The sequence below is a fragment of the Passer domesticus genome, chromosome 34 (genome assembly GCF_036417665.1).
Source record: "Passer domesticus isolate bPasDom1 chromosome 34, bPasDom1.hap1, whole genome shotgun sequence".
Lineage (NCBI taxonomy): Eukaryota > Metazoa > Chordata > Aves > Passeriformes > Passeridae > Passer > Passer domesticus.
Genome location: NC_087507.1, coordinates 499,287 through 514,062, shown reverse-complemented (window position 1 = coordinate 514,062; position 14,776 = coordinate 499,287). Strand labels below are relative to the sequence as shown.

At 46.5% G+C, this 14,776-nt stretch overlaps 1 protein-coding gene across 1 annotated transcript; it reads left to right on the top strand.

Moving 5' to 3' along the window:
• The first annotated feature begins 1 nt into the window (after position 1).
• PGLS (6-phosphogluconolactonase) lies at positions 2 to 14,712 on the top strand. Its single transcript, XM_064402112.1, has 5 exons — positions 2 to 468; positions 2,292 to 2,399; positions 4,116 to 4,217; positions 7,490 to 7,630; positions 11,490 to 14,712. The coding sequence occupies exons 1-5, from the start codon at positions 199 to 201 to the stop codon at positions 11,619 to 11,621; spliced, it is 753 nt and encodes a 250-aa protein (XP_064258182.1). The 5' UTR covers positions 2 to 198; the 3' UTR covers positions 11,622 to 14,712.
• Positions 14,713 to 14,776: the final 64 nt, after the last annotated feature.

The following is a 14,776-nucleotide window of genomic DNA, read 5'->3' as shown; positions in this document are numbered from 1 at the left end:
AGGGCAACGAGGCATCCGCGCTCCCCCGGGCAGCGCCGCCACGCAAGGCCGAGGCTTCACTAGGCCGCGCTAGGCCGCGCGTTGCTAAGCAACGCGCCGCGCGCTCAGGCCACTTCCTGCTCTAAACCCGCGGTCGCTTAGCAACGCGTCGCGCTGCCGACGTCACTTCCCCCTTCTTCTTCGCCCGGCGCCGCCATCATGGCGGCTGTGTCGGTGTTCCCGTCCCAAGGCGAGCTCGGCGCGGCCCTGGCGCGGCTGGTGGCGGAGGCGGCGGCCGAGGCGGTGGCGAGCGGCGGCCGCTTCACGCTGGGGCTGTCCGGGGGCTCGCTGGTGCCGCTGCTGGCGCGGGAGCTGCCGCCCGCCCTCAGCGCGGCGCCCGGCGCGGAGCCGGCGCGCTGGCTCGTGGCGTTCTGCGACGAGCGCCTGGTGCCGCCCGAGCACCCCGAGAGCACCGGCGGCGCCTACCGGGTGAGCGCCGCGCCGCGAGGGGCCCCGGCGCCGGCCCTGCCCCGCCGGGTTCCCCCTCAGCCCCTCCCAGTTCCTCCCAGTCTGGCCCAGTTCCCCCCTCAGTTCCCCCAGTCCCGTCCCGGTCCCTCCTGACTCCCCTCAGCCCCTCCCAGTTCATCCCAGTCTGCCCCAGTTTGGCCCAGTCTGGCCCAGTTCCCCTCAGTCCCTTCCCAGTCTCTCCTGACTCCCCTCAGCCCCTCCCAGTGCTCCCAGTTTGGCCCAGTTCAGCCCAGTTTGGCCCAGTTCCCCCTCAGCTCCCCCATTTCCCTCTCAGGGTCTCCTCAGTCCCTCCCAGTCCCTCCCAGTTCGGCCCAGTTCATCCCAGTTCGACCCAGTTCCCCCCTCAGTTCCCCCCGGTCCCTCCTGACTCCCCTCAGCCCCTCCCGGTTCATCCCAGTGCTCCCAGTCCCTCCCAGTTCAGCCCAGTCTGGCCCAGTTCTGCCTCAGTTCCCCCCTCAGTTCCCCCATTTCCCTCTCAGGGTCGCCTCAGCCCCTCCCAGTTCATCCCAGTTCGACCCAGTTCCCCCCCAGTACCATCCCAGTCTCTCCTGATTCCCCTCAGCCCCTCCCAGTGCTCCCAGTCTGGCCCAGTCCCTCCCAGTTCGGCCCAGTTCAGCCCAGTCTGGCCCAGTTCCCCCCAGTCCCATCCCAGTCTCTCCTGACTCTCCTCAGCCCCTCCCAGCCCCTCCCAGTCCCTCCCAGTTTGGCCCAGTTCCTCCCAGTCTGGCCCAGTTCCCCCCTCAGTTCCCCCCGGGCCCGTCCCGGTCCCTCCTGACTCCTCCCAGTCCCTCCCAGTGCTCCCAGTTTAGCCCATTTGCTCCCAGTCTGGCCCAGTTCCCCCCTCAGTCCCCCCCAGTCCCATCCTGGTCTCTCCTGACTCCCCTCAGCTCGTCCCAGTTCCTCCCAGTTCAGCCCAGTCTGGCCCAGTTCTGCCTCAGTTCCCGCATTTCCCTCTCAGGGTCGCCTTACCTCCTCCCAGTTCATCCCAGTTCCTCCCAGTCTGGCCCAGTTCCCTCCCAGTTCCCCCCAGTCCCATCCCAGTCTCTCCTGACTCCCCTCAGCCCCTCCCAGTGCTCCCAGTCTGGCCCAGTTCCTCCCAGTTTAGCCCAGTGTGGCCCAGTTTTCCCCTCAGTTCCCCCGTTTCCCTCCCAGTTCCTCCCAGTTCCTCCCAGTTCGGCCCAGTTCGGCCCAGTTCCCCCCCTCAGTTCCTCCATTTCCCTCCCAGTCTCTCCTGACTCCCCTCAGCCCCTCCCAGTGCTCCCAGTGCTCCCAGTATAACCAGTTTAACCCCAGCTGCTGTCCCAGTATAACCAGTTTAACCCCAGTTTAACCCCAATTTAACCCCTCCAGGCCCAGCTGCTGTCCCAGTATAACCAGTATAACCAGTTTAACCCCTCCAGGCCCAGCTGCTGTCCCAGTATAACCAGTTTAACCCCAGCTGCTGTCCCAGTATAACCAGTATAACCAGTTTAACCCCAGTTTAACCCCAGTTTAACCCCAGTTTAACCCTTCCAGGCCCAGCTGCTGTCCCAGTATAACCAGTTTAACCCCAGTTTAACCCCAGTTTAACCCTTGCAGGCCCAGCTGCTGTCCCAGTATAACCAGTATAACCAGTTTAACCCTTTCAGGCCCAGCTGCTGTCCCAGTATAACCAGTTTAACCCCAGTTTAACCCTTTCAGGCCCAGCTGCTGTCCCAGTATAACCAGTTTAACCCCAGTTTAACCCTTTCAGGCCCAGCTGCTGTCCCAGTATAACCAGTTTAACCCCAGTTTAACCCCTGCAGGCCCAGCTGCTGTCCCAGCTGCCCCCCCCCGGCCCCCGGGTGCTCGGGGTCAGCCCCGGGCTGGGCCCGGCCGAGGCCGCGCGCGACTACGAGGAGCAGCTCCGGAGGGTACTGGGGTGGACTGGGATGGACTGGGAACGGGGACTGGGAGCACTGGGAGCACTGGGAATGGGACTGGGAATGGGACTGGGAGCACTGGGAGCACTGGGAATGGGACTGGGAATGGGACTGGGAGCACTGGGAATGGGACTGGGAATGGGACTGGGAGCACTGGGAATGGGACTGGGAGCACTGGGAATGGGACTGGGAATGGGACTGGGAGCACTGGGAATGGGACTGGGAATGGGGACTGGGAGCACTGGGAATGGGGACTGGGGCAACTGGGAGCACTGGGAATGGGACTGGGAGCACTGGGAATGGGACTGGGAGCACTGGGAATGGGGACTGGGGCAACTGGGAGCACTGGGAACGGGACTGGGAATGGGACTGGGAATGGAGACTGGGAACGGGACTGGGAGCACTGGGAATGGGGACTGGGGGAACTGGGAGCACTGGGATGGACTGGGAGCACTGGGAATGGGACTGGGAGCACTGGGAGCACTGGGACGGACTGTGGGGACTGGGAATGGTAGTGGGGCTACTGGGAGCACTGGGAGGGACTGGGAGTGGGACGGGGGGACTGGGGGAACTGGGAAAAGTTGGGGGGAACTGGGAGGGCAATGGGAGGGACTGGGATCAGTCACTGGTCTATACTGGTCTGTACTGGTCCATACTTATCTGAATTAGTCAAAACTTGTCCATACTGGTCCATACTGGTCCAAACTGGTCCATAGTGATCCATATTGATCCGTACTGGTCCATAGTGGTCCATACTGGTTTGTACTGGTCCGTCCTGGTCTGAACTGGTCTGTACTGCTCCAAACTGGTCCGTACTGGTCCGTACTGGTCCGTACTGGTCCATATTGATCCAAACTGGTCCGTACTGGTCCATACTGGCCCGTACTGGTCCGTACTGGTCCAGACTGGTCCGAACTGGTCTGTACTGGTCCGTACTGGTCCGTGCTGGTCCGTACTGGTCCGTACTGGTCCATACTGGTCCGTACTGGTCCGTACTGGTCCGTACTGGTCCGTACTGGTCCATACTGGTCCGTGCTGGTCCGTACTGGTCCATACTGGTCCGTACTGGTCCCGCAGGCGTTCCCGGGCGCGGACATCCCCCAGTTTGACCTGCTGCTGCTGGGGGTGGGGCCGGACGGACACACCTCACTGTGACTGGTCTGTACTGGTCCGTACTGGTCTGTACTGGTCCGTACTGGTTTGTACTGGTCCGTACTGGTCCGTACTGGTCCCGCAGGCGTTCCCGGGCACGGACATCCCCCAGTTTGACCTGCTGCTGCTGGGGGTGGGGCCGGACGGACACACCTCACTGTGACTGGTCCATACTGGTTTGTACTGGTCCGTGCCGGTCCGTACTGGTCCGTACTGGTCCGTACTGGTTTGTACTGGTCCGTACTGGTCCGTACTGGTCCGTACTGGTCCGTACTGGTCCGTACTGGTCCCGCAGGCGTTCCCGGGCGCGGACATCCCCCAGTTTGACCTGCTGCTGCTGGGGGTGGGGCCGGACGGACACACCTCACTGTGACTGGTCCATACTGGTTTGTACTGGTCCGTGCCGGTCCGTACTGGTCCGTACTGGTCCGTACTGGTTTGTACTGGTCCGTACTGGTCCGTACTGGTCCGTACTGGTCCGTACTGGTTTGTACTGGTCCATACTGGTCCGTACTGGTCCATACCGGTCCGTACTGGTTTGTACTGGTCCCGCAGGCGTTCCCGGGCATGGACATCCCCCAGTTTGACCTGCTGCTGCTGGGGGTGGGGCCGGACGGACACACCTGCTCGCTGTTCCCGGGCCACGCCCTGCTCCAGGTACCCCAAATTCCCCAAAATTCCCCAAATTTGGGCAATTCCCGCAATTCTGGGAATTCCCAGGATTTGGGGGATTTTTCCCGCCATTTTCCTTGCGTTTCTCCCATTTTTCCTGTTATTTTTCCCGCCATTTTCCCTTTTTTCCCATTATTTTTCTCATTTTCCCCATTATTTTCCCCATTATTTCCCCCATTTTTCTTGGGTTTTTTCCATTATTTTCCCCATTTTTCCCATTCTTTTCCCCTGAATTTTCCCATTTTTTCCCATTATTTTCCCCATTTTTCCCATTATTTTCCCCATTTTTCCCATTATTTTCCCCATTATTTTCCCCATTATTTTTCCCATTTTTCTTGGGTTTTTTCCCCATTATTTTCCCCTTTTTTGTGCTATTTCCCCCATGATTTCCCCCTTTTTCCCAATTTTTTTCCCAATTTCCCATTCTTTTCCCCATTATTTTCCCCACTATTTTTCCCATTATTTTCCCCATTTTTCCCATTCTTTTCCCCTGAATTTTCCCATTTTTTCCGATTATTTTCCCCATTTTTCCCATTATTTTCCCCATTTTTTATGTTATTTCTCCCTGGATTTTTCCTCTTTTTTTCCCCTGGATTTTTCCCAATTTCCCGTTATTTTCCCCATTATTTTCCCCATTATTTTCCTCATTATTTTCCCCATTATTTTCCCCATTATTTCCCCATTTTTCTTGGTTTTTTTCCATTATTTTCGCCATTTTTCCCATTATTTTCCCCATTTTTCCTGGGGTTTTTTCCATTATTTTCCCCATTTTTTTTGCTATTTCCCCCTGGGTTTTTTTTTCCCATTTTTTTCCCAATTTCCCATTCTTTTCCCCATTGTTTTCCCCATTATTTTCCTCATAATTTTCCCCATTTTCCTTGGGTTTTTTCCATTATTTTCCCCATTTTTCCCATTCTGTTCCCCCATATTTTCCCCATTTTTCCCATTATTTTCCCCATTTTTTTTCTATTTCCCCCGTTATTTCCCCGTGGATTTTTCCAAATTTCCCATTATTTTCCCCATTATTTTCCTCATAATTTTCCCCATTTTCCTTGGGTTTTTTCCCATTATTTTCCCCATTTTCCCCATTATTTTCCCCATTTTTGGTGTTATTTCTCCCTGGATTTTTCTTATTTTTTTTCCCCTGAATTTTTCCCAATTTCCCATTATTTTCCCCATTATTTTTCCCATTATTTTCCCCATTATTTTCCTCATAATTTTCCCCATTTTCCTTGGGTTTTTTTCCATTATTTTCCCCATTTTCCCCATTATTTTCCCCATTTTTTTTTGCTCTTTCCCCCATGATTTCCCCCTGTTTTTTTTTCCCATTTTTCCCAATTTCCCGTTATTTCCCCCATTTTCCCAATTTCCCGTTATTTCCCCCATTTTTCCCAATTTCTCGTTATTTCTCCCCATTTCCAGGAGCAGCACTCCCTGGTGTGCCCCGTCCTGGACTCCCCCGAGCCCCTCCCCATCCTCTTTTCCCCATTTTTCCCATTATTTTCCCCTTTTTTTGTGCTATTTCCCCCATGATTTCCCCCTGGTTTTTTTCCCAATTTTTTTCCCAATTTCCCATTATTTTCCCCATTATTTTCCCATTATTTCCCCCATTTTTCCTGGATTTTTCCCATTACTTTCCCCATTTTTGCCATTATTTTTCCCATTATTTTCCCCATTATTTTCCCCATTATTTTCCCCCTTTTTCTTGGTTTTTTTTTCCATTATTTTTCCCATTTTCCCCATTATTTTCCCCATTTTTGGTGTTATTTCTCCCTGGATTTTTCCTCTTTTTTTCCCCTGGATTTTTCCCAATTTCCCGTTATTTTCCCCATTATTTTCCCCATTATTTTCCCCATTATATTTCCCCATTTTTCTTGTTTTTTTTCCCATTATTTTCCCCATTTTTCCCATTATTTTCCCCATTTTTCCTGGGGTTTTTTCCATTATTTTCCCCTTTTTTTTTTGCTATTTCCCCCTGGTTTTTTTTTCCCATTTTTTTCCCAATTTCCCATTCTTTTCCCCATTGTTTTCCCCATTATTTTCCTCATAATTTTCCCCATTTTCCTTGGGTTTTTTCCCATTATTTTCCCCATTTTCCCCATTATTTTCCCCATTTTTTATGTTATTTCTCCCTGGATTTTTCTTATTTTTTTTCCCCTGAATTTTTCCCAATTTCCCATTATTTTCCCCATTATTTTCCCCATTATTTTCCCCATTATTTTCCCCATTATTTCCCCATTTTTCTTGGTTTTTTTCCATTATTTTCCCCATTTTCCCCATTATTTTCCCCATTTTTCCTGGGGTTTTTTCCATTATTTTCCCCATTTTTGTGATATTTCCCCCTGGTTATTTTTCCCATTTTTTTCCCAATTTCCCATTATTTTCCCCATTATTTTCCCCATTATTTTCCCCATTATTTTCTCCATTCTTCTTGGGTTTTTTCCCATTATTTTTCCCATTTTTCCCATTATTTCCTCTGGATTTTCCCCATTTTTTCCCCCATTTTTTGTGTTATTTCTCCCTGGATTTTTTCTATTTTTTCCCATTTTTTCCCAATTTCCCCATTTCCAGGAGCAGAACTCCCTGCTTTCCCCCGTCCTGGACTCCCCCAAGCCCCTCCCCATCCTCTTTTCCCCCAGATTTCCCCATTATTTTTCCCATTATTTCCCCTTTTTTCTTGGTTTTTTTCCCATTTTTTCCCCCATTTCCCCCATTATTTTCCCCATTATTTCCCCCATTTTTCTTGGGTTTTTTTCCATTATTTCCTCCGTTTTTCCCATTCTTTTCCCCTAAATTTTCCCATTTTTTCCCATTATTTTCCCCATTTTTTTTTGCTCTTTCCCCCATGATTTCCCCCTGGTTTTTTTTCCCATTTTCCCCAATTTCCCGTTATTTTCCCCATTATTTTCCCATTATTTCCCCCATTTTTTGTGTTATTTCCCCCTGGATTTTTTCTATTTTCCCCAATTTCCCGTTATTTCTCCCCCATTTTTCCCAATTTCCCGTTATTTCCCCATTTTCCCCAATTTCCCGTTATTTCCCCATTTCCAGGAGCAGCACTCCCTGGTGTGCCCCGTCCTGGACTCCCCCAAGCCCCTCCCCATCCTCTTTTCCCCATTTTCCCCATTATTTTCCCCATTATTTCCCCCATTTTTGGTGTTATTTCCCCCTGGATTTTTTCTATTTCCCCCATTTTCCCCAATTTCCCGTTATTTCCCCCATTTTTCCCCAATTTCCCGTTATTTCCCCATTTCCAGGAGCAGACGTCCCTGGTGTGCCCCGTCCTGGACTCCCCCAAGCCGCCTCCCCAGCGGGTGACGATGACGCTGCCGCTCCTCAACGCGGCCAAGTCCCTCCTGGTGGTGGCCACCGGCGCCTCCAAGGCCCCCGTGCTCAAGGTTTGGGCTCAAATCCCGGCATTTTGGGTCAAATTCCAAATTTATGGGGTTAAATCCTGAATTTTTAGAGTTAAATCCCGAATTTTTGGGGTTAAATCCCATTTTTGGGGGGTTAAATCCTGGGTTTTTGGGAGTTAAATCCCATTTTTTGTGGCTAAATCCCATTTTTGGGCCTCAGATTCCAGAATTTTGGGGTTAAATCCTAGAGTTCTGGGGTTAAATCCTGGATTTTTGGGGTCAAATCCTGGATTTTTGGAGTTAAGTTGTGGATTTTTGGGTTTAATTCCTGGGATTTTGGGGTTAATTCCCATTTCTCAACCCCAAGTCCCTCCTGGTGGTGGCCACCGGCGCCTCCAAGGCCCCCGTGCTCAAGGTTTGGGCTCAAAACTTGGGATTTTGGGTCAAATCCAAAATTTCGGGGGTTAAATCCCGGATTTTTGGGGTTAAATCCTGGATTTTTGGAGTTAAATCCCGAATTTTTGGGGTTAAATCCCATTTTTTGGGGGTTAAATCCTGGGTGTTGGGGGCTAAATCCCATTTTTGGGGCTCAGATTCCAGAATTTTTGGGTTAAATCCTGGATTTTTGGGGTTAATTCCTGGATTTTTGGGGTTAAATCCCGGATTTTTGGGGTCAAATCCTGGATTTTTGTAGTTAAGTTGTGGATTTTTGGGGATAGTTGCGGGTCTTTTTGGGGTTAATTGCCATTTCTCAACCCCAAGTCCCTCCTGGTGGTGGCCACCGGCGCCTCCAAGGCCCCCGTGCTCAAGGTTTGGGCTCAAATCCCGGCATTTTGGGTCAAATTCCAAATTTATGGGGTTAAATCCCGAATTTTTGGGGTTAAATCCCATTTTTGGGGGGTTAAATCCTGGGTTTTTGGGAGTTAAATCCCATTTTTTGTGGCTAAATCCCATTTTTGGGCCTCAGATTCCAGAATTTTGGGGTTAAATCCTAGAGTTCTGGGGTTAAATCCTGGATTTTTGGGGTCAAATCCTGGATTTTTGGAGTTAAGTTGTGGATTTTTGGGTTTAATTCCTGGGATTTTGGGGTTAATTCCCATTTCTCAACCCCAAGTCCATCCTGGTGGTGGCCACCGGCGCCTCCAAGGCCCCCGTGCTCAAGGTTTGGGCTCAAAACTTGGGATTTTGGGTCAAATCCAAAATTTCGGGGGTTAAATCCCGGATTTTTGGGGTTAAATCCTGAATTTTTGGAGTTAAATCCCGAATTTTTGGGGTTAAATCCCATTTTTTGGGGGTTAAATCCTGGGTTTTGGGGACTAAATCCCATTTTTGGGGCTCAGATTCCAGAATTTTTGGGTTAAATCCTGGATTTTTGGGGTTAATTCCCAGATTTTTGGGGTTAAATCCCATTTCTCAACCCCAAGTCCCTCCTGGCCTCCAAGGCCCCCGTGCTCAAGGTTTGGGCTGAAATCCGGAGATTTTGGGTCAAATCCCAAATTTCTGGGATTTAATTCCAAATTTTTGGGGTTAAATCCCATTTTTGGGGGGTTAAATCCTGGGTTTTGGGGGCTAAATCCCATTTTGGGGGCTCAGATTCCAGAATTTAGGGGGTTAAATCCCAGATTTTTGGGGTCAAATTCCAAATTTTTGCAGTTATTTCCAGGTTTTTTGGAGTTAAATTGTGGATTTTTGGGGTTAAATCCCAATTTTCGGGGTTATTTCCTGGGTTTTTGGGCTTAATTTCCCCATTTTTGGGCTGAAATTCCCCATTTTTTGTTGTTCAATCCCGGCATTTCGGGTCTCTGGGGATGTTCTTGGTTTCCTGTCCTATTTTTGGGGTTAAACTCCTGATTTTTGGGGTTAATTTCCCCATTTTTGGGGTTATTTCCTGTGTTTTTTAGGTTAAAATCACCCGGTTTTTGTTGTTAAATCCTGAGATTTTGGGGCTCTGGGGATGTTTTTGTGGTTCAGTCCCATTTTTGGGGTTAAACTCCTGATTTTTGGGTTTTAATCTGGAATTTTGGGGTTAAAACCACCATTTTTGGGGTTATTTCCCCATTTTCAGGGTTATATCCTGGGTTTTTGGGCTTAATTTCCCCATTTTTGGGCTGAAATTCCCCATTTTTTGTTGTTCAATCCCAGGATTTTGGGTCTCTGGGGATGTTCTTGGTTTCCCGTCCCGTTTTTGGGGTTAAACTCCTGATTTTTGGGGTTAAATCCCTTATTTTTGGGGTTAAAGTCCCCATTTTTGGGGTTATTTCCTGTGTTTTTCGGGTTAAAATCACCGGGTTTTTTGCTGTTCAATCCCAGGATTTCGTGGCTCTGGGGATGTTCTTGGTTTCCCATCCCATTTTTGGGGTTAAATCCCTTATTTTTGGGGTTAATTTCCCCATTTCTGGGGTTATTTCCCGTGGTTTTGGTCTTAATTTCCCCATTTTTGGGCTGAAACTTCCCATTTTTTTTTTCTTAAATCCCGGGATTTCGGGTCTCTGGGGATGTTTTTTGTTTCCCATCCCGTTTTGGGGTTAAACTCTCCATTTTTGGGGTTAAAGTCCCCATTTTTGGGGTTAAAGTCCCCATTTTTGGGGTTCAATCTGGGATTTAGGGGTTAAAATCGCCATTTTTGGGGCTAAATTCCCCATTTTTTTTGTTAAATCCCGGGATTTCGTGTCTCTGGGGATGTTTTTTGTTTCCCATCCCATTTTTTGGGGTTAAACTCTCCATTTTTGGGGTTAAAGTCCCCATTTTTGGGGTTAAAGTCCCCATTTTTGGGGTTCAGTCTGGGATTTTGGGGTTAAAATCGCCATTTTTGGGGTTAAAATCACCGGGTTTTTTTTGTTCAATCCCGGGATTTCGTGTCTCTGGGGATGTTCTTGGTTTCCCATCCCGTTTTGGGGTTAAACTCCCCATTTTTGGGGTTAAAGTCCCCATTTTTGGGGTTCAGTCTGGGATTTAGGGGTTAAAATCGCCATTTTTGGGGCTAAATTCCCCATTTTTTTTGTTCAATCCCGGGATTTCGTGTCTCTGGGGATGTTTTTTGTTTCCCATCCCATTTTTTGGGGTTAAACTCTCCATTTATGGGGTTAAAGTCCCCATTTTTGGGGTTAAAGTCCCCATTTTTGGGGTTCAATCTGGGATTTAGGGGTTAAAGTTGCCATTTTTGGGGCTAAATTCCCCTTTTTTTTTTTGTTCAATCCCGGGATTTCGTGTCTCTGGGGATGTTTTTTGTTTCCCATCCCATTTTTTGGGGTTAAACTCTCCATTTTTGGGGTTAAAGTCCCCATTTTTGGGGTTCAGTCTGGGATTTAGGGGTTAAAATCGCCATTTTTGGGGCTACATTCCCCATTTTTTTTTGTTCAATCCCAGGATTTCGGGGCTCTGGGGATGTTCTTGGTTTCCCATCCCAGTTTTTGGGGTTAAACGCCCCATTTTTGGGGTTAAAGTCCCCATTTTTGGGGTTCAATCTGGGATTTAGGGGTTAAAATCGCCATTTTTGGGGCTAAATTCCCCATTTTTTTTTGTTAAATCCCGGGATTTCGGGTCTCTGGGGATGTTTCTGGTTTCCTGTCCCGTTTTGGGGTTAAATTCCTTATTTTTGGGGTTAAATTCTCGATTTTTGGGGTTAATTTCCCCATTTTTGGGGTTATTTCCTGGGTTTTTGGGCTGAAACTCCCCATTTTTTTGTCGTTTAATCCCGGGATTTCGGGTCTCTGGGGATGTTTTTGGGTTCCCATCCCATTTTTTGGGGTTAAAGTCCCCATTTTTGGGGTTAAAGTCCCCATTTTTGGGGCTAAATTCCCCATTTTTTTGTTGTTAAATCCCGGGATTTCGGGTCTCTGGGGATGTTTTTTGTTTCCCATCCCATTTTTGGGGTTAACCTGGGGGTTTTGGTCCCTTGCAGCGCATCCTGCAGGAGCAGCAGCAGCCCCTGCTGCCGGCGGCGCGGCTGCGGCCGCGCTCGGGGCGGCTCCGCTGGCTCCTGGACCGGGCGGCGGCGGCCGAGCTGCAGATCCCGCTGGAAAAATGCTCCTGAAAGTCAGGAATTCCTGGGAAAATGGGCTGGGGAGGGAGGAATGGATGGGAATGGGGGGATTCCGGGGGAAAATGGCGTTAAAATGGAGAAATTCCGGAGAAAAATGGCGTTAAAATGGAAGAATTCCATGGAAAATGGTTTTTAAATTGAGGAATTCCCAGGAAAAATGTACTTAAAATTGAGAAGTTCCGTGGAAAAATGTCCTTAAAATGTAGAAATTCCAGGAAAAATGGCGTTAAAATGGAGAAATTCCAGAGAAAAATGTCCTTAAAATGTAGAAATTCCAGGAAAAATGTCTTTAAAATCAAGGAATTGAGGGAAAATGTCCTTAAAATGGAGAAATTCCGTGGAAAATATTCTTAAAATGGAGAAATTCCATGGAAAAATGGCTTTAAAATTGAGGAATTCCATGGAAAAATGTCCTGGGACTTCCTCTGTTCCTGGGGAAAATGTCCCTGAAATTCAGGAATTCCGGGGAAATGGGCTGGGGAGGGAGGAACAGCTGGGGATGGGGGGATTCCGGGGAAAAATGGCGTAAAAATGGAAAAAATCCAGGGAAAAATGGCGTTAAAATGGAGAAATTCCGGGGGAAAATGGCCGTGAAATGGAGGAATCCCATGGAAAATGGTTTTTAAATTGAGGAATTCCCAGGAAAAATGTTCTTAAAATGGAGAAATTCCGGGGAAAAATGTCCTTAAAGTTGAGAAATTCCAGGGAAAATGTCGTTAAAATGGAAAAATTCCATTGAAAATGTCTTTGAAATGGAGGAATTCCCTGCAAAAGCAGGAAAAATGTCCTTAAAATGGAGAAATTCCATGGAAAATGGTCTTGAAATGGAGGAATTCCCAGGAAAAATGGGAAAAATGGAGAAATTCCATGGAAAATGGTTTTTAAATGGAGGAATTGCAGAGAAAAATGGTTTTAAAATGGAGGAATTCCCAGGAAAAATGGTCCTGGAAGTGAAAATTCTAATGGAAAATTAATTATTTCTTGATTTAGAGCTGAAATTCTTGGGTAAAATGTCCTTAAACAGAGGAATTACAGGAAAAAAAAACGCAGGAAAAATGTTCTTGAAATCGAGGAATTCCTGGAAAAATGGGCTGGGAATTGAATTCCATGGAAAAATGGGAGAAATGTCCTTAAAATGGAGAAATTCCAGGGAAAATGTCCTTAAAATAGAGAAATTCCATGGAAAAATGGGAAAAATGTCCTTAAAATGGAGAAATTCCAGGGAAAAATGGGGGGGAAATGTCCTCAATTCCTGGCAAAAACGGTTCTGGAAGTGAGAATTCCCATGGAAAATTAATTATTTATGGATTTAGAGCTGGAATTCCAGGGAAAAATGGGGAAAATGTCTTTAAAATGGAGAAATTCCAGGGAAAAATGTCCTTAAAATGGAGAAATTCCAGGAAAAATGTCCTTAAAATGGAGAAATTCCTGGGAAAAATGGGAAAAATGTCCTTAAAATGGAGAAATTCCTGGGAAAAATGGAAAAAATGTCCTTAAAATGGAGAAATTCCTGGGAAAAATGGGGAAAATGTCTTTAAAATGGAGAAATTCCAGGGAAAAATGTCCTTAAAATGGAGAAATTCCAGGAAAAATGTCCTTAAAATGGAGAAATTCCATGGAAAAATGGGAAAAATGTCCTTAAAATGGAGAAATTCCATGGAAAAATGGGAAAAATGTCCTTAAAATGGAGAAATTCCAGGGAAAAATGGGAAAAATGTCCTTAAAATGGAGAAATTCCAGGAAAAATGTCCTTAAAATAGAGAAATTCCATGGAAAAATGCCCTGAAAATTGAGGAATTCCTGGGGAAAAGTGGAAAAATGTCCTTAAAATGGAGGAATGAAATGGAAAAATGGTTTGAAAATTGAGAAATTCCATGGAAAAATGTCCTGGGAATGGAAAAATTCCCATGAAAATATCTCAGGAATTGAGAATTTTTATGGAAAAAACCACTCCAGGAGCTGGGAATTCCACTGGGAAATTATTTGGGATTTCAGAGCTGGAATTCCTGGGGAAAAGGTCCCAAAAAATGGAGGAATTCCATGGAAAAGATTCCAGGAATTAAAGGATTTTCTGTGGAAAAATGGCCCAGGAATTGAGAATTCCAACGGGATTTTTGGACTCTTTTATTTGGGATTTTTGACTTTTTATTTTGGGATTTTTGGACTTTTTGGGGAGGATTTTTGGACTCTTTTTTTGGGATTTTTCACGGGATTTTTTGGGATTTTTAGACTCTTTTTTGGAGGATTTTTTCTTTTTATTTTGGATTTTTTGACTCTTTTATTTGGGATTTGGACTGGATTAATTGGGATTTCTGGGCTGTTTTATTTGGGATTTTTTTACTTTTTGGGGGGATTTTTTGGGGATTTTTGGGGATTTTTTGGGATTTTTGGACTCTTTTTTTGGGATTTTTCACGGGATTTTTCACGGGATTTTTAGACTTTTTTGAAGGATTTTAACTTTTTATTTTGGGATTTTTGGACTCTTTTATTTGGGATTTTTTTTTTTGACTGGATTAATTGGGATTTTTGGAATTTTTGGGATTTTTTACTTTTTATTTTAGGATTTTTGAAGTCTTTTTTTGGGGATTTTTTTCTTTTTATTTTTGGATTTTTGGACTCTTTTATTTGGGATTTTGGACCGGATTAATTGGGATTTCTGGGCTCTTTTATTTGGGATTTTTTGACTTTTTGGGGGGATTTTTTGGGATTTCTGGACTCTTTTTTGGGATTTTTGGCTGAATTTTTTTTTTAATTTTTGGACTATTTTTTGGGATTTCTGAACTCTTTTTTTTGGGACTTTTGGACTCTTTTTTTGTCGATTTTTAGCTGGATTTTTTGGGAGCAGGGGGCGCTTTGGCTGAGCTGGAAATTCCCAGAAAATCCTCAAAATTCCGGGAAAAAAAAAAAAATTAAAAATCACAGAAATCAAAAAATTCCAAAATCAGGAGCGGGGCCGGGAATCCCAGCGGGAACTGGGAGAGGAAAAATGGGATGAAAATGGGACCAAAACTCGGGATTTTGGAGTTTTAGGAGATTTTATTTTGATTTTTTGGAGAATAAACGGAGCTTGGCTGAGCTGGAATTGGGTGAGAATTCCTTGGGTGTGGGGCAGGGGAAAACGGGCTGGAAAAAGCAAATTTTGGGTC

What these genes read in the sequence shown, in the direction of transcription:
- PGLS (XM_064402112.1), top strand. Translation starts at nt 199, where the DNA reads ATGGCGGCTGTGTCGGTGTTCCCGTCCCAAGGCGAGCTCGGCGCGGCC. An exon ending in CGGGCCACGCCCTGCTCCAG is followed by an intron (nt 4,218 to 7,489) that starts GTACCCCAAATT and finishes CCCCATTTCCAG; the next exon opens with GAGCAGACGTCCCTGGTGTG. An exon ending in CCAAGGCCCCCGTGCTCAAG is followed by an intron (nt 7,631 to 11,489) that starts GTTTGGGCTCAA and finishes GGTCCCTTGCAG; the next exon opens with CGCATCCTGCAGGAGCAGCA.